The sequence below is a fragment of the Limanda limanda genome, chromosome 12 (genome assembly GCF_963576545.1).
Source record: "Limanda limanda chromosome 12, fLimLim1.1, whole genome shotgun sequence".
Taxonomy (NCBI): domain Eukaryota; kingdom Metazoa; phylum Chordata; class Actinopteri; order Pleuronectiformes; family Pleuronectidae; genus Limanda; species Limanda limanda.
The window spans coordinates 8,937,230-8,962,658 of record NC_083647.1 but is presented as its reverse complement, the minus strand read 5'-3'; the positions used below and the strand labels follow the sequence as shown (position 1 = coordinate 8,962,658).

At 41.3% G+C, this 25,429-nt stretch overlaps 1 protein-coding gene across 1 annotated transcript; it reads right to left on the bottom strand.

Moving 5' to 3' along the window:
* Positions 1-16,053: 16,053 nt before the first annotated feature.
* LOC133015707 (gastrula zinc finger protein XlCGF57.1-like) lies at positions 16,054-16,917 on the bottom strand (the record flags this gene model as incomplete). Its single annotated transcript, XM_061082973.1, has 1 exon — positions 16,054-16,917. A coding segment is annotated over one exon (864 nt), but the record flags the coding sequence as incomplete, so codon positions are not given.
* Between the last annotated feature and the right edge of the window lie 8,512 nt (positions 16,918-25,429).

Sequence of the window (25,429 nt, the reverse complement as noted above, 5' to 3'; positions counted from 1 at the left end):
ATTAACTAAATCTATCTGATAAATATGTTTTAAAACAGTTGTGACGGGAATTTTTGTATTTAGATATGTTTAACGAATCAAATTACATTTATATAGAAGAAGGTTACTGAAAGATATATTTCTGTGATTCAAGGCTTTAAGTCAAGGGAGTTGCTAATAAACTTAGAGGTGTCGCTAAGCACACAACAGGGGTCACTGAAGGAGATGATGCTTCAGAGGCTCTGGGGTGTGACAGACCAGAGACCGGGGTCTTTGGAAAACAGGTTTACAGGCAAGAGCCTCTCTTGAGTCTGAGCAGAATCAACATGCCATTGTGTTGTAAAACTTCAAGGTAAATCATTTGTAGATTGAGGGAGACCAGATGTCTGACATTCCCGGTCAGGACATCCAGAGAAGCTAATTGGTCTGCTGTATTCTGATGTGTGAGGAGGAGTCAAACCAGTATAAATGTATGCATTTCCCATTGTTCATTGCTATTGCCTCATATCTGTCACCGTGGTATGAGCTTTGAGCCACGACTGCAGTTGTTGAATTAAACTTCCAGAATGATAATTGTCTTGCTTGTCCTTGGGTATAGAAATTCCCATAACACAGTGTAATGACGTTCCTTTAATCCCTACATGTTGTTCCAGTCTCTGTAACAGAATGTTATGATCTACAATGTCAAATGCTGCACTAACATCCAACAGAACGAGCAGAGAGACAAGTCCATTATCTGATGCCATTAAAGGTCAATGGTAACTTTTTAACAGTGCTGCTTCGGTGCTGTGGTGATTCTTAATTCTGACTAAAACATTTTCAACAAACCATTACTGTTTAGGTAAACACAGAGCTGGATAGCTACAGCTTTTTCTAGGATTTTGGAAATGAAGATATAGAATAGAATTGATAGTCTATATTTAGCTAAAACATCTGGATCAAGAGTGGCCTTTTTAAGCATAGGTTTAATTACAGCTACCTTCAAAGCTTTTGGTACCTGGCCAGTTATCAAAGACATAATCCCTTTTAATATGGAACTCTCACTGCTTGCCTGTTTTACATGTATTGTCCATTTGATGGCACAGTAAATGAAGCACCATGAAGCTTTGGACCATGAATTAACCAATTTGATGGTGCTGATTTTGTACTTTGGTAATTCTAAATCTGAATAAAAACAAACCATTACTGTTTAGGTAATCACACAGCTGGTTAGCAACAGCTTTTTCTAGGAATTTGGAAATGAAGATTTGATATAGGTCTGTAATTAGCTAAAACATCTGGATCAATAGTGGCTTTTTCAATACCTTTTAAGAGGTTTAATTACCGCTACCTTAAGAGCTTTTCTTAAAGCTAATCTCCTCTTGTTTTCTTTCTTCTTTTTCAGTGGCGACAGCATCAAGGTTTGTTTTTAATGAGGCTGCTGTACTATTTATAAAGTTATCAAATAGTGTTGGAGTAAAGTTTTGATAACTTTCCTCTATTGTACTGATACATGTAACTGAGTCCTTGTTTACCTTAAATGTGCACTTTATAATTTTATTTTGTAGCGCCCTGTTTGGCAATTTTGTTTTTCAATAAAATAAAACATTTGCATAAAGCAAGCCAATCCACTTTTCCATGTTGATAAAAAGCATTAAAACGAAAATAAAGGGACATGTATAATAGATTAAATATTTTAATCGTTTGACAGCACTAATATAAATACAAATACATTACAGCCATGGCCACATTGTCTCTTCGGTTACTGATCAGTAAACACAGTGATTTAAAACAAACATATTTAATCGTGTGAACTGGTTAAGAACATACATATACAAACTGTGCAATGAAAACCTTTTAACCATAAACACGGACTAAATTATTAGTATATATATATACTATATGAAGCATAAATCAAATTGGTAGAAACATGGAATATCAACACAAATCTTTCATGTTATTCAATTAGTTATATTTTCTAGGGACATAAAAATGATTTAACTCTGATAAAAACAGGTTAAGGGGGATTCTAGATTATCGATTTACAACAGTGAGCTATTAATATGTATAATATGAATAGTTGCTGAGAAATCCGAATGAATCTTTTGCTACAAACGATGCAACTTAAATCTTTAACCACACAGAGAAAGTAAATTCATTCTCTCCTGTTTGACTACTCATATGCAGTTAGATTACCCATTAGTCAAAACATTTTACCACTCTAGGAGCAACTAAATGGTTTCTCTCCTGTATGAATCTTCATATGTTCAGTTAGATGGCCCCTTTTTCTAAATGTTTTACCACACTTAGAGCAACTAAATGCCTTCTCTCCTGTATGAATCCTCATATGTACAGCTAGATGGCACTTTAAACTAAATCGTTTACCACACTCGGAGCAACTAAATGCTTTCTCTCCTGTATGAATCCTCATATGTACAGTTAGACTGCCCCTTTGTCTAAATGTTTTACCACACTCAGAGCAAATAAACGGCTTTTCTCCTGAATGAATCCTCATATGTACAGTTAGATCACACTTTACTCTAAATCTTTTACCACACTCGGAGCAACTAAATGCTTTCTCTCCTGTATGAATACTCATATGTACAGTTAGATGGCCCTTTTGTCTAAATCTTTTACCACACTCAGAGCAACTAAATGCTTTCTTATCGGTTTTACATTTCATATCACTTAGAGGCTGTTTGTTATTTTTTGTATTTAAACCAGACTGAGGTTTCCTGTTCTGCATCCAATCATCTTCACTGTCTACAGTCTTGTCCTCAGTACCTTGTTGTAAATGTCCATCAGGACCTGAGATCCTGGCTGGTTCTTGTTCTCCACAATCCACTCTGTTCTCCTCAGTCTGACTCTGATGAAGCTGTGACAACTGAGGTTTCTCTTCATCTTCTTCACTCTTCACAGTGACAACAGTCAATGTGAACTTGATATCAGCCTGCTGAAGTTGTTGAAGCTGCTCCCCCTCCTGATGGGTCCACGGTTCCTCCTGTTCCTCTTTAATGTGGGGGGGCTCTGGGTCCTCCTGGTCCACAAGGGGGCTCCACTGCTGCTGCTCAGGGGGAACCTCTTCTTTATTCACCATCAGCTGCTGTATGTCTGCAGGACACACTGAAACACAAAGACACACATTTATGCCTTCTTGTAGGGATGATGTCATAAGGAGGAAGGAAGATGGCTGCGTCGAGTCAAAGATTGAATTCACCCAAAGAACAAACTGAAGCGAAAACACAAAAATGATGTATGAATCTTCATATGTAAAGTTAGAGATCCCTTGTGGCTAAATCTTTTACCACACTCAGAGTAACTAAATGCCTTCTTATCAGTTTTACATTTCATATCACTTCGAGCAGTGGTTCTCAAATGGGGGTACGCGTACCCCTGGGGGTACTTGAGATTTTTTTTAAATATATTTAAAATTAGCATCCATTCAAAATCCTTAAAAATGGTTATTTAATAATTATTCAATCAAATATAAGTGTAAGTTAATCAACTGAATTTTATATTCAGTAGGATATTCAATTTCATTATCCTAAATACCCCGAGTCTCCCCCATACCGATGGTTTGACCCAACCTGGCACGAGCCACCTGTCATCACCTGTCATCACCCGTCATCAGTGACCCATTGAAAACCCAAACAATGGAGTCGTGGTTGAAACGTCGCAGCAATGCCGCTGAAAACACGGAGGGACAAGTGCCAAAGAAGGCGAAACCAGAGGCGGCAAAATTCCGTCAATATTCAGAAGAATATGTTTTAATGGGATTTACTTCCACGAGTTGCCACCCACCCATGGCTTTGTGTTTGTTCTGTGGGGAGAGATTATCTAACAGTGGCATGAAGCCAGCACATCTTCAACGGCATCTCCAGACCAAACATGCAAGTCACGTTGGTAAGCCACCTGAGTTTTTTTAGAGGAGACTTTGTGAATTCACGTCATCTCAAGAGACGATGCGGAAAGCCTCCACGACATCAGCGAAAGCCCTGGAGGCCTCTTATGCGGTGTCTTTGCTCATAGCTAAAGCAAAGAAACCATTCACGATAGCCGAAGACCTGCTCCTTCCAGCCGCTGTCGTGCTGGCTGAGACCATGCTGGACACAAACGCAGCAGAGAAATTAAAGACTGTGCCTTTATCAAATGACTCTGTGTGCCACAGAGTAGATAGAATGGGAACAGACATTGTCGAGCAAGTTGTGGGAAAACTTAGCGACCCTTTTTCACTCCAGCTGGATGAATCCACAGATGTCAGTGGAAATGCACAACTTGTTGCTTTTGTGAGGTACATCGACACGGACGACATTTATGAGCACACATTATTCTGCAAAACCTTGGAGGGTAGAACAACAGGAGAGGACATTTTTGATGTTGTTAACCCCTTCTTCTGTGAAAACGACATGAGCTGGAAATCCTGCAGCAGCATCTGCACGGATGCCGCAGCATCAATGACGGGCTGCGCGAGAGGACTCATAGCGCGCATTAAAAAAGAAAACCCCGACGTGAAGTAGACTCACTGTGTCGTACACAGGGAAGCATTGGCGTCCAAGAAAATGAGCCCTGTGTTACATGACGTTTTGAACGACAGCATCAAAGTGATCAACTTCATAAAGTCAAGGCCACGTAATGCACGCATGTTTCGCCGCCTCTGTGAAAACATGGGTGCTGAACACACACAACTGCTGCTGCACACAGAAGTGCGCTGGCTTTCTCGAGGGAGAATACTCAACCGGCTGTTGGAATTACGATCTGAAGTATACACCTTTCTGATCGAGCACAGATATCCCTATGCCACCTTGTTCCAGGACACAGACTGGCTTGGAAAGCTGTGCTATCTGGCGGATATTTTCAGCAAACTGAACGAACTGAATATGTCTCTGCAGGGCAAGGATACCAGCATTTTAAACCTGTATGACAAGGTGGGTGGCTTCCTGAAGAAAGCAGAGCTGTGGAGAAGGGCCTCTGCACAGGGGGATTTCACCTGCTTTCCACAGGTGGATCATTTTCTCTCTAGTGAGGATGTGGACAAAGCTCCAGTCAAGTCAGTCGTAATGGGACATTTGACCAACTTGATTCAAGATTTTCATTCCTACTTCCCTGACATGGAGGAGAAATCTGCACAGCTGGATTGGGTGAGAAACCCATTTTTCTTGTCCGAAGGAAGCGGGAGCAAACTGCCAGTCACTTATCAGGAAAAACTCCTGGAAGTGTCATCTGACCGTGGCCTCCAGATGAAATTTGCCACATCCACACTTGCACAGTTTTGGGTCTGTGTGAAGCAGGAGTACCCTGACCTTGGACAGACAGCTTTGGAGCAGCTACTACCCTTCGCCTCCACATATTTATGTGAGACCTACTTCTCTGCAATGACTGTTATCAAAACAAAGCAGAGAAACAGACCGTGCCTGGAGAAGAGCTTGATCACAGCAGTTGCTTCCCTGCCACCAAGACTGAAAAAGATCCTCAGTGAAGCACAAGCACAAGTGTCTCACTGAAATGTAAATGCAAAAGCAAATCTCTTTTATGTGCACAAATCTCTATTTATAATTGAGGTAATTATTTATTTTTTGTGAAGTGTTTATAATTAAGTTCAGTTTGAGAACATGTCTTTGTTATGATCCTGAAAGAGGGCACTTTAAGTTGATAATTCTTTTTAAGTGCACAAATCTCTATTTATAATTGAGATAATTATTTATTTATGTTTTTAGTTAAGTCTTTGGTTATTTTTTATATCTTTTTATTTCCAAATTGTTCAAGAGAGACCACTACAAATGAGCAATGTTATGCACTTTGATGAAGTTGTTATTTGAAAGTGTCTAGTTACAAAGTTTAATAAATCAGACACTAACGGCACAGCACTGTGTTTTACATCTTTTTTTAAACCAAAAATGCGCTGGTTAGGGGGTACTCTGCAGAATTTTTTTTTCAAAGGGGGTACATCTCTGAAAAAAGGTTGAGAACCACCACTGACTTAGAGGCTGTTTGTTATTTTTTGTATTTAAACCAGACTGAGGTTCCCTGGTCTGCATCCAATCATCTTCACTGTCTACAGTCTTGTCCTCAGTACCTTGTTGTAAATGTCCATCAGGACCTGAGATCCTGGCTGGTTCTTGTTCTCCACAATCCGCTCTGTTCTCCTCAGTCTGACTCTGATGAAGCTGTGACAACTGAGGTTTCTCTTCATCTTCTTCACTCTTCACAGTGACAGCAGTCAATGTGAACTTGATATCAGCCTGCTCAAGTTGTTGAAGCTGCTCCCCCTCCTGATTGGTCCACAGTTCCTCCTGTTCCTCTTTAATGTGGGGGGGCTCTGGGTCCTCCTGGTCCACAAGGGGGCTCCACTGCTGCTGCTCAGGGGGAACCTCTTCTTTATTCACCATCAGCTGCTGTACGTCTGCAGGACACACTGAAACACAAAGACACACGTTAATTTTTTCAGAGTTTCCTGAAGTGTTTTTAAAAAACTTGGGTTGTGTTGTTTAATGGCGACTGTTATTATTTTTGAATGATCACACTCAGGAAGCAGAGATGTTGAGATGGTTCATAGTTGGTCTTACGACGCAGCTCGTTAAGTTAGCTGGATTAAACCAAGTGTTACCAGGATAAAAAGTTTTATATTTTGAGGCCAAATAAACAATTTACGACACGAGCAGAGCAAAGCGAGTGGTGGTTAGTTAGTTGGTTAAGCTGTTTTCAGACATGACCTGTGGGTTCAAACCAGAGAATTGTCTAGGGTCTAGTTTCTCTAGGGTTTGTGTTTCACACATGAACAACACATCAGCAGCTTATCTGCACAGATTTGTTCACATCAGCAGTGGTGGGAAGTAACGAAGTAGAAATTCTTTGTGACTGTACTTAACTAGATTTTTCACATATCTGTCCTTTACTTGAGTATTTAATTTCCTGTCAACTTTTTACTTTTACTCGTAACATTTGAACACAACTTTCTGTACTTTCTACTTCTTACATTCTCAAAACTGGCTCGTTACTTGAGCAGCGGAGGTTTAGGCACTGCGCACCTCTGTCTCTCTCTCGGGCGCGTGCGTGCCGCTGTCTTGGGGGATGCGCAGGTCTGGCGGCATGTTTGCAGTCAGGGGGGGGGGGGGGGGGCAGCGCGAGACCAGAGGTTGGTCGGGCTGCCTTGGTCGATCAGGGTCAAGCAGGCTGTACCGGTGATGATCCCTCCATCAGAAACCTTGTTACGAGTTTGACTAGAGAGTCCAGTTTGATCGTCTTCTCGGCGCTCTGCCAGGGCCGTGACCGACTCTGGAGGGGCCGATCCCAGGACCTCCCAATGGGTAGTAACGATGTGTGTGGGCAGGGACTTAATCAACGCCTGCACATTCCCCATCCATTTATTCCCTTTAGAATTATCCAGGTGCTCATGCAGGAGCTCATGCAGGAGCTCGGTTCAGTTCGGTCTTTATTATTCTGTCTGAAATTTGGCAGCAAAACTAGACTGTATCTAGTGAGTTTTTCTTCTCTGTACTAGCAAAGTGCATGCTACAAAAAGAGAAACTATCTTATTTTGTGTGCCTAGAACTTGTTTCCCTTTGCTGAGTTATCATAAGGGGCATTGTGTATCACTCCTGCTACTGATGAAAGGTCCATGTTTAGTGGTATTTACAGAATGTTTCAGTGGTTATACTGTGGTTTATTAATATTCTATTCACAAGAGGCACTTGGGTCCAGGGGTCACTAACAGGCGGACTGCGGTCTGGGTCCGGACCCAGAAGCCGTCCCATACGGACCCGGACCTACAGCCAACACAGAAGGTTATGATTTAAAACCTGACGGGGCGCTTCTATTTTTAACCGGCACAGCTTTTGTAGTCATTATGGTAGTGGTTAAGTGGATGAGGAAACGCATTGACCAATCACATGCGAGTTAAGCCATCCCACGTGATACTACTCAGCAAATCAAGTCTGTGCATTCCAAGCTGTTAACGATACAGGTAGAGAAAACACAGGAAGAGAAACAGAGGAGTGAGACGGAGAAAGGGAGAGAAACAGGAGTGAGACGGAGAAAAGGAGAGAAACAGCAGTGAGACGGAGAAAGAGAGAAACTGAGGAGGGAGCCGGAGAAAGGGAGAGAAACGGAGGAGTGAGCCGGAGAAAGGGAGAGAAACGGAGTAGTGAGCCGGAGAAAGGGAGAGAAACGGAGGAGTGTGTCGGAGAAAAGGAGAGAAACAGCAGTGAGACGGAGAAAGGGAGAGAAACAGAGGATTGAGACGGAGAAAGGGAGAGAAACAGGAGTGAGTCGGAGAAAAGGAGAGAAACAGGAGTGAGTCGGAGAAAAGGAGAGAAAACAGCAGTGAGACGGAGAAAGGGAGAGAAACGGAGGAATGAGCCGGAGAAAAGGAGAGAAACGGAGGAGTGAGACGGAGAAAGGGAGAGAAACAGGAGTGAGTCGGAGAAAAGGAGAGAAACAGCAGTGACACGGAGAAAGGGAGAGAAACGGAGGAGTGAGCCGGAAAAAAGGAGAGAAGCGGAGGAGTGAGACTGAGAAAAGGAGATAAACAGGAGTGAGACGGAGAAAGGGAGAGAAACAGGAGTGAGACGGAGAAAGGGAGAGAAACGGAGGATCGAGCTGGAGAAAAGGAGAGAAACGGAGGAGTGAGACGGAGAAAAGGAGAGAAACAGGAGTGAGACGGAGAAAAGGAGCGAATGGAGGAGTGAGACGGAGAAAGGGAGAGAAACAAATCCGAAAAAAGTAAAGTGGACAGCGAAGACAGAGCATTTAATCCGAAATGGAGAGACTCATTTCTGTTCATACATCCCACTGGGAGCACTAAACCTGTGTGTCTCATATGTTCAGAAACTGGCACTTATTAAAAGTGCCAGTGTGAAATGCCATTATGAGACAAAACATAAAGGTTTTGAACAAACATACCCAGTAAAATCTGAAGTGAGATCACAGAAAATAAGTGGTCTCAGAGCCCAATATGACCACTCCACCAGGATCCTGAGCCGCTCATTCACTGCCCAACAACGTGCTCATGAGTGTTCCCTCAGAGTCGCTTGGATTTTGGGTCGACACAAAAAGCCATTTACTGATGTTGCCAAAAATCTTTTGAATCGTACTGAATTCATTTGATTTGACAGTCAGTTATTGAGTACATGCAGTTTCTGATACAACTGCTAGGCTACTTAAATATATATCACACTGAAGTGTTAGAAATTGTGATCTTTCGGACATTTGCTTCAAGAAATTTTCTCAAACTGGACCTCGTTAAATTTTAGTTGAATACCCCTGTACTAGTCCATTACTATTTGAACATCAGCATCTAGGGTTCCAAATTTGTAAAATGATACATTATATACATTATATGCATATTGTTATAATTTTTCAGTCATTGAAATACATCTTGAGGAGAAACCTTTTGGGTTGTTTTGTGTCTGTTTAGGCCTACTATAAAAAGCACACCAGATACTTTTGATACTTAAGTGCGTTTAATATGAGCTACTTTAAGAATTTTACTCAAGTCATTTTCTGACGGGTGACTTTTACCGAAGTCACTTTCAGGTAAGATAGCTGTACTTTTACTCAAGTAGGGCTTCCAAGTACTTTATACACCACTGCACAACAGTGGTGTGGGAGTTTTTTTTATACATAGACCAAACAACATGTTTCTCTGTAAACTGCAAATCCAAAATGATCACAGCAGCACAACCGTGATGCACGAGCACTTGAAGCTTTCAGGGGAGATTTCTCAAGATGGCAGCTGGAGAAACCAGTTTTAGTACTTAAATAAAAACCAGATTCTCCAGTTCAGGGAAAGCTTTGCTATGACATACAGGGATTTTGGTCATCCATGTGTCACAGCATTCCTTTGAAATCAAGCATCTCACAAATAGGGTCTATTGTTATTAATATGACAAAACAGTGATGTAGAAATTATACTTATTTTAAAATATGCCGGTATCATAATTATTCACACATTAAGTGTCTGTTTTTCAGGATGAGACGAAGCAGTCTGGAGGACTTTTTACACAAAAGGAGCCAAAACGCATGAACACCCCAGATGTGTGCTGAGGTTTTTAACAGCAGCTTGCAGATGATTATCAAGGACATGTGACCCCTGGCTGCAGTGGAGGCTCAAAGCTCCTAATCCTTGTATCGACACATTTCATCAACTTAACCAACCAGACTTCGTTTTAAACGTATCATTCCCTTTAAGGAGCGTTAGTTGGATCAATTCGTGTTAGCAGAGCCGATGCTACCTAGCGTTAGCCTGTGAGCGGCTCCTCCAGGGACTTACCAACTCTGTGCAGCCGGAGTTCGGGCTTCATCACGGCATCGAGCAGCCTCCTCTGGCGGTAGATCTCCCGCTCTGAACGCTCCATTCTGTCTTCATACACCGTCACGGTTTCCTCAAACACCGAGACAATCTCCTCCGCTGCCGCCGCTAGCCGCTCGGTTAGCATCGCTCTCAGCGCCGGGACTTGAGTCGTTTCTCCTCCTTTCTCCACCTGCAGCAGAAAGTCTTCAGCGGCTGCGCTGATCCGCTCATGTACCGACACCCGCAGCAGCTGCACGTCGCACATGTTGCTCCTCTTTGTGCACTTTGAGTCTCGGAGAGAACAAAGCTAGCAAGTGGCTGTAAACAGAGACACCGAGCTCAGAGCCAACAGCGACGCCTGCTGGACTGCAGGACGATGAGGAAACTAAAGTACTTATACTGCACAGTGGAAAATATGAACGAGGAAACTTGACTTTATTATAGATTAATTAATAAATAGACAAATAAATGTATGTATTAATACTCGAATGCATAAATAAATGACTAAAACTGAGAAAATAAAGAAATAAATCACCTGACCTTTGAGCACTGATCAAAGGTCAGGTGAGGCCCTATTGAAATTGTAAGGATTATTATTATTATTCAGGCAAATGAATTGGCTTTTTGAGGGCTTTACCATGCTCAAATTCTTACAAAAATTTGCAGAAAGTTAGAAAGTGGGGTAAATATACGTATTCTGAAGGAATTTTCAATGGGCGTCGGAAAATGGCTCAACGGTGCCCCTCGAGACCCCTGGAACGTGTTCACATTGACCGGTCTTCACAAAAATCAATATACAGGTGTATCATGACCAGAGAAACAAAAAAGTCTTTGGGTGCAATTGGAAAAACACAACAGGAAGCCTGCTATTTTGCATTTAGTGGCCATTTCGGTCATATTCCACATTTTTACTTTGATGTACTTGTACCAGGGCTTTCATCGATCAACTTCAAATTGAGATGAGTGTCATCACAACAAGATGGAGATAAAAACTGACTGAGGGATTGTAACACGGACATACATGGACCATGAATCCTTTGATGCTGAGCCGCAAACAAACAACTCCACTCCTGCACTGTCAGTCTTCCTAGATCAAAGGAAACTTTATGTCTTGTTATTTCTGTATTTCTGTGTCCATATACTAATGACAAAGCTGGTCCTGACCTTGTGACTGGGAGCGTCTCGTCTCATGTTGTACTGAGCACAACATGTTGACGAGTCACTTTTCATGATGTTTAAATGCGGCATCATAAACTCTGAAGCAAATCCAGCAAACAGTATGTTACTTCATGTACTGATCAGGTCATCTACAGTCAGATTCTGTGCAGTTGTGATTGGGGATCCCTCCCATACACACTCAACCAATCCTGAGTCAGTCTCAGCTTTCAATCTTGACGTCTCAGCCCATTTTTATATCCCACCCTCTGGAACTGTATCTCCACCGAAATCTGCAACGTTGTGTCTCTGAACAGCTTCAAGGAGCTCTTCACACACCTGTTCACTGCCTCTGACAGGATATAAATCAACATCAGTAAATGCAGAGGGGAGTACTAGAGCCTCTGGCTGAGTACTTACTGAACCCCTGGCCTCAGTTAGTGCTCCACTCTGCATTTACTGATGATCTTTTGTTTTCTCTCTTGTCCCCACAGACACATGTAAAGCGACCTTGGGTCTCTTGAAAGGATCTTTATAGAATCAAGCTGTTATTATCAAATAATGAATTACCAAACTTATCAGAAACACTTGAACAAACATCAGTGTGATAAGAACTATACCTAAAATGGCAGAAACCATCTGTAATAAAGATTTATTTACTTGACAGGTAAATGGACAGTCACTACAATGACGTGTCCTCCTCTCTGTGTGACATCAGCAGTTTGGAAATGAGATGACGTTAAAGTCCACACGGTTGATGACGTGTGAGTCTCAACCGGCATTCCCGGCCAACCCACTGGGCCAGTTCTCCATGGGGGTTTTGAGCATGAACTCCTGACCCAGACGCGGCTTCGGGAGCACGTCCACAGCAGCTCAGCAGGCCGGTCCAAGTACAGACACTGGCGGCCGAGCCCCCACCCTGAGCTTTGTGTAGACGTGGATGATCTGTGGATCGGAAATTACATCTAACTTAGTATTTGTAATAAAAACACTACACCTTAAAATTGTCTCTCCTGTGAGACCATAAGCTGCTAGACCAAAGACAAGTTAAGGAAACACATGTTCCGCTAATTTTGCAGATAAATGGAAACTAACAACAAATTCAAAAAACCCAATGATTTGAATATCTGCAGAAAAAGACCAGATATTGAATCACATAAAGATATGCACAATAGGCTACATACTGCATATATATATATATATATATATATACATATGGAAATACCGGAATGTACAGATGGTAATGCAGTTAAGTGTCCACTTGTGACTTGTTGCACATTATTAAAGTACAAAGTGATAATGATGTCCCCAAAAGTGTTTTGACAGCAGAACAAGTAATATAGCCTCCACGTATCCAATAGTTATATCCCTTAATTTCTAAATGCAGTTCAAAAAACACAATTATTAAGCAATATAAGGATACAATAATCAAGAAAAAAATCTTTATCTTTAGGGAAACCTAGTGTGGGTGGCCCAAGCGATCATTATGTGCTGACTAATCAATGTCTTTTTCCACAGAGACTGGATTTCTTTGGCTTGGAAAAAACATTAATTTGTGACTTGATCTGTGTTGCTGTTCGGCGTCTGCTCTTTGTCGGATGTGAGTAATGATGTCCCTACTGCTCGTGCAGTGTCATCCAGGTGTACTTCTTCAACATGTTTTTAGCCTAAATGCCCTTTGATAGCCTCCTTCTGGAAAAATGACAGAGTTTCCACACGGAGCTCCTGGAGTTTTATCATGTCCCCAACCCCAGCTTGAGCCACTGAACAGTTCGTAAATTACCTTTTTTTGAGTCAATTATGAATGTTAGGGCTTGCGGACACTTGGATGACACCACACAAGCAGCTGTCTCTATTCTGTTTTATTGTATTCTAGGATCTGAGCAGTTCTGATATGAATAGTTGAGCTTTTCTATAGTTCATGGGCAGCAACTGAAAACCCCCGTCCACCTCTATTGAGCCTTGATCTGGAGACACCCAGCAGCAGTTGTGGTTGACCTCTGTGCTCAGGATTGAGAGTATACAGGTAGGGTGAGTGCTGTTAGACATAGTGCACACATTCACAAAGAAATCAGTGTTATCCTGGTTATTATTTCAGGTATAACACATGGTGATCCCGCCCCCTTAAAACACAGAACAATGAGCCATAAGATCCGGCTTCCTTTAAAGAACTTAAATTCCCCTCAGTGTCTTCATCACAAATGTTTTGTGTGTCTGCCTCACCCTCATCATATTTGTCTCTGAGTGTTTTTGAATTTACTTGTTGTGCTCTCTATGTGCTGTAAAAGCATGCCGTCATCTACTTGATTAACCAGCAATTATAAGTTCATAAAGGGGAATATATATATATTTTTTAAAGATTTTCCTTCATGAAAAACAGGAATTTTACATTCAGAATTCATGTTCATGTCGATATTTTGTGTACACACTGTACCATTGTTCACAAGCTTTAAAACGTAATGTAGCGACAGTACCCTGGTTTCATCATGACTGTTACTGATGAAATATCTCTCTCCCTCTGCTCCTCTAGACTCGCTGAGTCTCGCACTAACCCCCAGGTCCTGGACATTGGGGTAAACCCTCAGGACTTCAACACTGAAGAGTGCCTGTCCCCAGGCAAATGGGACCAAGATGACTCAGACTTCACGGCACAAAAAGATTTGTTTGGGTGCTAATATGAAGCCTCCCCGAGAAGAGGAAGCAACAGGGAAAGACTTGGCGAAAGGGGGGTTAAAAAGAAGATGACTAACAAAACGGGACATTAGGAAGGGTTCCCATCCTTGTCCTTGCTGCCAAGTCCTCTCAGTGGTGCAGTTCAGTGGCTGATGCTCCTGCACACACGAGGACTGAGGAGGAGAACATGAGCAGGCTGCTCACAGAACAGGCCAAAGCAATACAAACCAATTTCCCCATTTTCTATGGAAAAAGAACATGCAGTTATTTAATGTTTGTTACAGCCTGTGTGTTACTACCTTTTGGGTCTGTTTACCCATTCACTGTTTGTAATGTGTTTGTAATATGGTCTTGTGTACATAGTGCACAGAGTGTGAACGTGTGGGCTGTTTATAAATGTACAAACAGAATTGAGACTTACAAGGTGTAACAGGTCATTAAGTGAGTTAAAGGTCAACAAGGGTCTAGATGTTTTATTTACTTACAGATGTTGAAATGTAACTGAACTAGAAGCTTAAACTCACTGGTGAGAGCCACATCTATTGTTGTGCAACGCAGTTACAAGTTACTACTTATGTGCTTCAAGGCGTCTAAAGCTTTAAAAATAACATGTGTGTATGTTTTGATCAAAGAGTGTGTGTTTCTGATCAATGTATGAAAACAAGGTGACAATCTTATTTTTTCTCCAATGCGAAAACTAGTTTTGCACTCGGCATTCATCCATGTTTAAAAGCAAATATTTCATTGAAGGGAATATAATGTCAAAATGTATCAAACTCATTATTCAGGCTTATGTGCTCTGCCTCTATTCACTCATCCTTGTGGATCTTTAATGATTTATTGTTTGACAGCTTTGAATCACAGTGGATTCTTTAGGCCGGTTCAACTGAAATGTTCAGTATCACTTACGAGACATGTTTTGTCAGCGTGTCATCAAACCATGAATCAACCGTGATTCATAGCTGAATAAACAAAACATGTAGTCCAACAGTGCGAGTGTTATATTGGCACTGTAACCCTGAATGTTAATTTATAAACCTGCATTGACTTTGGTGGTTTACTCTTTTTTCCTCGTTAAGGTTCCCTGTGTTATTGTTGGCATTTTATTTATCTATGAATTTAATTTAATTCATTAATTAACATCAATTTCAATAAAGGCAAAAATGTATTGTTAAATCTGATGTGTTAATTATAAAAGCTTCATGACAACAGTGTTACATCTTCATTTTGGTGCATGTTTAAGCAGCAGACGTCTGCTCTGATCATTGTTGTGTGACGTCAGACAACTGCTGCTCCGTGAAGTCAGGATAGATGACTTCTCCCCGAGTTCACAAGTCTGAACCAAACTTTTGAGTAATCTCTATTGCACTTTTTAAAGTTTTGTCCTCTCATTGAAGCTCCTTTCCTTATCATACAGATTTCTAACAGCTCTTACAATGGGGGCACATGAAATTGCTCAGGTAATTTCACTCTGAACCTTCCTGAGATAAATTGATTATTCTAACACAGCCATGGTCGCATTGTAACTGTCTCTTCAGTTACTGATCAGTAAGAACAATGATTTTGAACAAACATATTTAATCATGTGAACTGGTTAAGAACATACATATACATACTGTGCAATGAACACATTTTAGCCATAAAGACATGGAGGACATTATATACAATTAGTATATATATATATATAAAATATGACGCATAAATAAAATCAGTAGAAACAGGGAATATCAACACAAATCTTTCATGTTATTCAATGGTTTTATTTTCTAGGGACAAATTGTTTAACTCTAATAAAAACAGGTTAAGGGGGATATTAAATTCAGTGAACTATTCAGATGTATAATATGACTAGTGTCTGACAAATCCTAATAAATCTTTGCAACTAAATCTTTAACCACACAGAGCAAGTAAAGTCATTCTCTCCTGTATGAATCGTCATATGCAGTTAGATTACCCATTAGTCTGAATATTTTACCACACTAGCAGCAACTAAATGCTTTCTCTCCTGTATGACTCCTTATATGTCCAATTAGATCGCAATTTTTTAAAAATCTTTTACCACACTCAGAGCAACTAAATGCTTTCTCTCGTGTATGAATCCTCATATGTTCAGTTAGATCGCTCTTTTTTCTAAATGTTTGACCACACTCGGAGCAACTAAATGCTTTCTCTCCTGTATGAATACTCATATGATTAGTTAGATTGCCCTTAAATCTAAATCTTTTACCACAGTCAGAGCAACTAAATGCTTTCTCTCCTGTATGAATCCTCATATGTCCAGTTAGACTTCCCTTTTGTCTAAATCTTTCACCACACTCAGAGCAACTAAATGCTTTCTCTCCTGTATGAATCCTCATGTGTTCAGTTAGATCGCCCTTTTTTCTAAATGTTTGACCACACTCGGAGCAACTAAATGCTTTCTCTCCTGTATGAATACTCATATGTTTAGTTAGATTGCCCTTAAATCTAAATCTTTTACCACAGTCAGAGCAACTAAATGCTTTCTCTCCTGTATGAATCCTCATATGTCCAGTTAGACTTCCCTTTTGTCTAAATCTTTCACCACACTCAGAGCAACTAAATGCTTTCTCTCCTGTATGAATCCTCATATGTACAGTTAAATTGTCCTTTTGTCTAAATCTTTTACCACACTCAGAGCATCTAAATGCTTTCTCTCCTGTATGAATCCTCATATGTACAGTTAAATTGCCCTTTTGTCTAAATCTTTCACCACACTCAGAGCATCTAAATGCTTTCTCTCCTGTATGAGTACTCATATGTTTAGTTAGATTGCCCTTTTGTCTAAATCTTTTACCACACTCAGAGCAACTAAATGCTTTCTTACCAGTTTTACATTTCATATTACTTAGAGGCTGTTTGTTATTTTTTGTATTTAAACCAGACTGAGGTTCCCTGGTCTGCATCCAATCATCTTCACTGTCTACAGTCTTGTCCTCAGTACCTTGTTGTAAATGTCCATCAGGACCTGAGATCCTGGCTGGTTCTTGTTCTCCACAATCCGCTCTGTTCTCCTCAGTCTGACTCTGATGAAGCTGTGACAACTGAGGTTTCTCTTCATCTTCTTCACTCTTCACAGTGACAACAGTCAATGTGAACTTGATATCAGCCTGCTCAAGTTGTTGAAGCTGCTCCCCCTCCTGATTGGACCATGGTTCCTCCTGTTCCTCTTTAATGTGGGGGGGCTCTGGGTCCTCCTGGTCCACAAGGGGGCTCCACTGCTGCTGCTCAGGGGGAACCTCTTCTTTATTCACCATCAGCTGCTGTATGTCTGCAGGACACACTGAAACACAAAGACACACATGTATGTCGTCTTGTAGGGATGACGTCATAAGGAGGAAGGAAGATGGCTGCGTCGAGTCAAAGCTTGAATTCACCCAAAGAACAAACTGAAGCAAAAAAACAAAAAGCCCACTATCATGTAAAGTGTGGGAGTTTTTTAAGACGGAGACCAAACAACATGTTTCTCTGTAAACTCTGCAAATCCAAAATGATCACAGCAGCACAACCGTGATGCACGAGCACTTGAAGTTGAAGCATCATGGGGAGATTTCTCAAGATGGCAGCTGGAGCGAGACAGAACCGCAAGTTTTACTTTTTGTGCTGACACATGCGTAATATATTACTATTATCAATACATGGGATGGAATAGGAATAGATTAGAATACCTGGGATCATCTTAACTGCACAACTGCAGTGACTGAATCAATCCACGTTGTAAACCAGTTTTAGTATTTAAATAAAACCCAGATTCTCCAGTTCAGGGAAAGCTTTGCTATGACATACAGGGATTTTAGTCATCCATGTGTCATAGCATTCGTTTGAAATCAAGCATCTCACAAATAGGGTCTATTGTTATTAATATAAACAGTACAGTGATGTAGAAATTCATGGTAATTTGAAAATGTGCCAATATCATAATTATTCACACGTTAAGTGTCTGTTTTTCAGGATGAGACGAAGCAGTCTTGAGGACTTTTTACACAAAAGGAGACAAAACGCATATACACCCCAGGGGTCTCATTTATAAAAGAGTGCGTAGGATTCATACTAAAAGTGTTCGTACGTACAAAAGCCGGAAATGGAGTACGCAAAAGATAATTCCGACTTATAAAACCGTGCGCATATACACCTGAACGCAATGTTCGCTTTATAAATCACAGTCAGCCTGGAAACGCTCATACGTGGATCTTCCTCCAAAAACGGAGTCACCGCATCAAGCGACGTGAAGAGGAAGTGAAACTTTCTGACACTGACATCGAGGTGTTTGTTAGTGAGGTGGAGGTGGAGAGTGATTTTATAGGACAGCAGTGATGTCACTAATAAAGAAAATACACCGATACTCTGCCGCTGCTGCTGTGGATAACACACTGTGTGAGATCAGAGATCGCTGAACCCTCGCTTCCTCCTCGTCCTTCCATTCACATGCACACATCGAGCAGAACCCCGCTCCACTGTCTCGCAGTATTTATTTATTTAGAGCATCGGACCGATTCCCTCACATCAGTGGATCCTCACCTCCTCTGGGATATTATTTGGAAAGTTTCTTCATTTCTTATAAGTAATCTCCAGTGCGCTCTGTGCACTGGGTGCTCTGTGGCACGGTCCCGTTCACTGCAGTGATCTGATGATACACGCACAGTGTTAGAAGATATTATTAAAACCTATTAATGACTCGGCTCCGTAACTCGGCTGTTAAATCGAATCTGAACCTAATTTGCTTTAAGTTGTTTTATATTTTTCAAATGAAAAGGCTTGTGTGGAGCAGATACGTCGCGCGAGCAAAACTAAGCTGCTGGTTTCAATGTAAATGATGAATTGGATCAATAATCTGCTGCAGTTCACCACCTCACGTCTGTGTCGCCGTTTTCCCGTCTCCAAAACGGTCGTAAGCATGGGTCTAAGTTTGCGTAGAAATACGCACATTTTCCCGTCAAGTTTGTTTTTATAAATCCCAACGTTGGCGTGAGAGGTGGCGTACGCATGTTTCAGGCCCGTTTTGTGCGTACGCAACGGTTATAAATGAGACCCCAGATGTGTGCTGAGCTTTCTAACAGCAGCTTGCAGATGATTATCAGGGACATGTGACCCCTGGCTGCAGTGGAGGCTCAAAGCTCCTAATCCTTGTATCGACACATTTCATCAACTTAAACAACCAGACTTCGTTTTAAACGCATCATTCCCTTTAAGGAGCGAGCCTCACGCAGCCCGCAAGGCTTGTGATTGGTCTGCTTACTACATCCCGTCCGGAGTCGCATTTCCGGTTTCAATCCCGGAAACTGCGGAAGCCACGGAAGATTTCGAAGAACGAATATGGACCAAATAGAAGAGCACTTGGCAGAAAAGATCCGAAACCATGTCCACTAGTATAACCCGTCACTGACCGGCGGATTTGTCCGCCAGAAAAAGGCTCTGAGGAGCCGCCGTGGCGATGTCAATAAACGTGTGCCACACACGAAGAAGAGCCGACTTCAACAACAAACATTACTCCGCCTAGTGGTCTGGCGGTGAATTGCGTTGCAACCCGCGCAACCCCGGGGGAACTATAAACCAAAACGAGTCCGTAGAAGCTGCGTGCGTGCGTGCGTGCGTGCGTAAAAAACGACTATAAATCGGCCCTTACAACTTCTGGCCTGATGACGATCTCACTACGCCACTGAGCCGCTGAAGTTTCCATCGCGCAATAGATAAATGTTTCGTTCCTTGCTTTGTCAGCTGTATAACACCAGATGTGCTTTAAGGTAACGCCCAGATCATCTGGTGATAGTCCCATCACAGACAAAACGCATATATACATTATACCAGGCTTCACAATCTGATGCTCCTTTTCATAGGAGACACAGGGAGTTCTGAAGAACACACACGCATGACCAGCTCAACGCAAAGTGCTTGTGTTTGACGCTGGTGATCATTACAACGCGCACACACAGAACAAGTGTCAGATGTAAACATCGCCTCACAACAACAAAGAAGGAAGCTCCAGCGGTGTTTTTATGAGTAAAGTTGGTGAACGTGCTTCTAATGGACGGGTGAAGCTTCACGTGTCCTCCTGTCGCTGCTGGTTAAAGTCAGCAGACGTGGTTTTAAAACACAAATTATAATAGTGATAAATAATAATAATAAAACTACTTATATTTTGTTGTATTTTCACAAACAATGTGTTGTGATGATACAAGCAATTGTGGACGCTTCATGAAACATCATTAAAAATAAAGTGCATGTGTCCGTGTCAGAATAACGTTGAGACTTCCTTATAAATTAAATGGTTAAAAAAAGAGAAAATAGTACAAAAATCTTGACCGGGACTCGAAACAGCGAGCCGAAGCACTAATAACTTCTGGCCGGATGACGATCTCTTGACGCCACGCTTTGTAAAGGGAGATTCTTTATTTATTTTTTGAATATCAGTTTTGTTTATTTGTTCAAAATAAGAATGAAGCTGAACAAATCAAGAGGTTTAAACTCCAAACACAGAGGAAAAACTAAACTCAGTTGAAAACTGAAAACATCATTACAAACCCTCCATGTCTCAGCTCCACATTTGGGGAACAAATAACATCATTCTCTAATAAAATGTGGATGTGGGAGCAGGATGAATATATACTGTAGATATAGTCTGAGATCATTGTTGAAGAGGTTTATTCATTTTTCACAAATAACACAATTCCATTCACTACTCTCTGCCTGCTGAAGTGTTTCCGAGTCCATGTCGATGCACTCAACATGGAACCACCTGCAACAGGTGTCACACTGAATCTGTAAAAGGGCAAATTAAACACATGCAAGAATAAACTTTGATATCTAGCCATGATGGACACCAGATAACCATGATCCCCAAAGTAATATTTTGAGCTAATATTTGCTTCTTTGAAACACTTAATACAGATACAGTTTTTTTTTATATTTGTAGATCTTTCTCTAGAAATGGTGATGGCTTCACAGTGTGATATTTTGGTTGATGTGGTCCAAATATAATATTTCACTCTGTAGAAATGCATTTCCACCATGTAAAACAGGACATTATAAATGTGAATGACATTAAATTACAGGGTTGACTTAGCCGTTGTTTTTGCTTTCTTCATGGAAATCACTAAGTAATTATGTACTGTTCTACAACCTTTTGATGACTATCTTCTTTGATTATTCTCCTGATCAAAATTTTGTCATTGTTGAAATCTCAATCTAATGCACACTTTCTTTTTGGAATTCCTGATAGGAAAACATGCATATCCCTATAGCTGAGGAGTGAACCTCAGGTCGTCCTAGCACAGATGATTGTCTGTCGTCATTTCTCATCCTTTTCGGCTCTTGCTTGCTGTCATCCACTTTAAAACAAGGCATACAAAATGTGCAGAAAAAACATTTTAAACAACGTACCCAGTTTGTTAAGTCAGGCCCTTTAATTGGTGGTTTGACTGCTGAGCACATGGCACAGCTGGTTTCTGTGTTAAACACTAACAGAAAGTTGAAAATATTAGATTTACCACTACTGCCACCACTAACAATTGTACTTATAATAAATAAAATAAGGATTTACTTGTTTTAGTGTATAGAGAATATGTTTACAAAGTGTTTTCTGTAATACCGTGTCACTGTAGATTAAGGTAAGTTGTTATACACCTGAGGCTTCCAGGAGCTCGAGAGCCAAGTGTTTTCTGTCATCTGCCATCAATCTTGGAGCTGTCCCAAATGACATTTCTGCTTTCTTTGGAAAAGCCTCCATGACTGCCTTTGCCATCTAAACACACAAGAAAGCATCTGTTTGCATAAGTTTCCTAGTAAGCAAAATAAAAACGTGGAATTGCAATAGAACAGAAATTGATCCAAATTCTTAATGAATGTAGATCATTTAGATAAAGCTGATGTTTCAAGAAATATTCTTATTCCTTTGATGACAATTACACCGCAGCTACTCCCGTCTCTCTGAAGTGGGTGTTCCAGAACACCGCCTTTCCACTTTACATTGACCCAGTCAGTTTTTCCCAGACAGATCCTCCTCATGTTGAAGTACTCATTGTGAAAGGACATTTTTTTAAAGTGGTTAATGTAAGGAATATGTACAAATTATTCACCCAAGAAAACAATGTATGTCGTAGTAAAGAAAAAGGGGGTTGTTTGGCCAAGAGAGTTAGACAGAGTTAATATTTTGGGGTCAGAATTACAAATAATGTAACACTTGTTCGGCTAATGGCAGAGGTGGGACCAAGTCATTTTTTTGCAAGTCCCAAGTAAGTCTCAAGTCTTTGCCCTCAAGTCCCGAGTCAAGTCCCAAGTCAAGACTGACAAGTCTCAAGTCAAGTCCAAGTCCTGCAGCTTGAGTTTCAAGTCCTTTTGATCACAGAGTAATAATATATTTACACAGATCATGTATGCTTTTAAAATCTGTATTTATTTATTAAAACAAGTGCAATTGAAATTGCACTTGCGGGGGCCGCTCCTATGCAGTGCAAAAAAGGACAACGGCTCACAAATCCAATCCAAAAACAGTTATTTTTAATTAAAGGAGATCTTTACAAATTTAAGTGCAATGACATTAAACATGTCAAACATTAAACATTTAACATGTCAACACAACATTTAAGAACTTTTGGGAGGACATGTCAAGACATGAACCACATGACAGCTAAAATAAAAAAGTTAAAATGCCGCTGTCCCACTGTATATTTAAACTTTTGGTTAAACTTTGGTCCACCTTTCGAGCACTAGTCTACAAACTTCTTGTTGAGTTTGAGCAGCAGCTAAAGGTGAGTAGAGCTCATCCGGGTTCACTTTGCAGTGAACAGCAATCCAGCACAGCTGAAGAGTCACCCGCAGGCGGCCGAGGCAGGTAGGCCATATAGGCTATTGAGTTTCAGGCAGTGTTGTCCATGAACGAGTTCAAAAGAACGCGTACATTGAACACGTTCAAAAGAACGCGCTCATTGAACACGTTCATTTTTATGAGAACGTTGAACTAAACGCAATTTAATGACAAATAATGAATTTAAACCGTAAACACGTTCATATTATCTGAGGTCAAGCTGAAATGTTACGTAATGTTTTCCTTCTCCTGAGGAGAGACGCTGTTTAAAACAAATGCTTGCACCATGTCGTTGTGATCGTTGTTGTGTTTATTTGAAATGAAATGCAGTCTTACAGGGCAAAATACCGTCTGAAAGTTGCAATTCCGTTTTTCAACTTTTTTTTGTTGAGGGGGGGGGGGGCTCTTGCATAGAGCGCCAAATATGCTAGGTCCGCCCCTGTGTAGCAGTGATTCTCCGTATGGTGCGCCCCGCCGGTGCGGCGCAAAGGCATAACAGGCGCGCGACCGGGAGGAGATAATGCGAGGCGGATCTAATATTATAACAAATGTTTTGACGTCCGCATCTCTTTAACGGCGGAGCAGTAAACAAATCGCTCTTTCGCTGTAGCCAGGGGTCTGCAACCCGCGGCTCTGCAGCCCCTCCGCAGTGGATCCCTGCGCAGTGTTGTGACTGTCGCGCATACTTTTCGCGAACAGTGAACTTTACGATCAGTTTTCATATGTTGAATGTGCACGTTAGGGAACGTCATCCACTCTGTGCAGCATCTACAACTGCAGTGAGAATTACCTTGCCTTTCGTTACTTTACACCCCTGACGCACACATACACAATGAAGGCTCTTATATACTTCTACGTATCCGTTTCTCGGAGAGGGCTCAGCGGGAGACGAAGAGTCTTTTTGATTTTTACTTCTCCGACCACTGTACGTCGAATAAAATTCACCGCCAAACCCATAGCAACGGAAGACGAGCTCAGAGAAGCCTACCCCAATTATCGGAAGAAGAAGTCCACTTGTGTTTATATTTCTCTGTCAGCCTGCCTCCCACACACTGAACCATGGCATCTAACAGAACTAAATAAAGTGACACCCAGCGGGTCAAAATGCTGATGTAATCGTTTCTTAGCGCAGCGGTTCCCCGGTCTTGTTTCCGAACTGTGTTGCTGATTCCACAGCTTGAAGCTCCGTGTAGCTTGAAGCTAACTCCCCTCCCAGCTTCCACACAGAGTCAGCAGGGACTCCCGGCACTAACTACTACCCAGTGTTTGCTTCTATCCTGGCGGTATTATAGAAACAGTGTCATGATAGAAGTGGAATAAAAGTCGTGACGGCGGGGTTGTGCACTGTTACCACCGCAGTTAGCATGGTTGCTAGCCCGCTAGCGCCGTTTTGAAAGTTCGTTCTAACCGTGTGTGACCGTGCACACATGTCGTCAGTGCTCGAACGAGCCACCGTCAGCCGGACAACTCCTCTGGCTTAACACACACGTCACATTAATCGTAGAATCGTAGTTGTTTATGTGTTTATTGTGAATCAGGAAGTTACAGGTCCGGAAATGACGTCGAACAGAAATGACGTTGTACGGAAATGACGACATACGAAAATGATGTCGTTCGCGGACCAATCACAGGCAAGAGCTGTCCGCGGGCTCTCCGACACAACACGGAGAAGTTAGAAAAATCAGAGGTGTACGAAAAGCTGTCCGAAGCGCTCGGAGAGGGCGTTTCACGACGGATAGGGCGGTCTTATCTATCCGTTTTACAAAATACGCTCAAGCATAAATTGGCCTTGAGAGATACAGAGCGTTCCTTAATAACATACTTTTTAATCTTTAGGTTTTGGGGAAAGGAGCAAGTCTTATCAAGTCAAAAGGCTCAAGTCCAAGTGAAGTCACGAGTCATTGTTGTCCAAGTCCAAGTCGAGTTGCAAGTCTCTTTACATTTTGTTAAGTCGAGTCTAAAGTCATCAAATTCATGACTCGAGTCTGACTCGAGTCCAAGTCATGTGACTCGAGTCCACACCTCTGGCTAATGGTGTTAACAAGTTTAATTGAAAAAAATTATAATGTTGGTAATGATGTCTTTAAGTGGTCACAAGTCTCTTCTAACTTTTTTAGTGTTTAGCAAGGTTGACATTGTTAATGTGTGGGACATTGAACAAGTATTTTCTGCCATATTGCCTATGTCCAGCCTTATGCATAAATTCTGCTTGTTACCTTTTTCTGTTTTGTAAAGCTGCCTCTAACATGTTGTTTAACAGATTACTGCAAGCATGATTCACAACATAGCATCCATACTTAAATATTTTAATTTAAAGAAAACACATCTTGCAAACATATAAGAAATATTCAGTTTTGAAATTGCTTCAGTCACACTGTTCAGATAGATGTGCTTAATTACCGCAATCTGCGTTGTCCGAGTCTGCCTGCTCGGTAGCACTACGTGCTGGATCAACAACATAGACAGTACTATCTGCAGCACTGATGTACTGTAACCAAAAGAGAAAATATGAAATATCACTTAGAAGTTAGTAATGA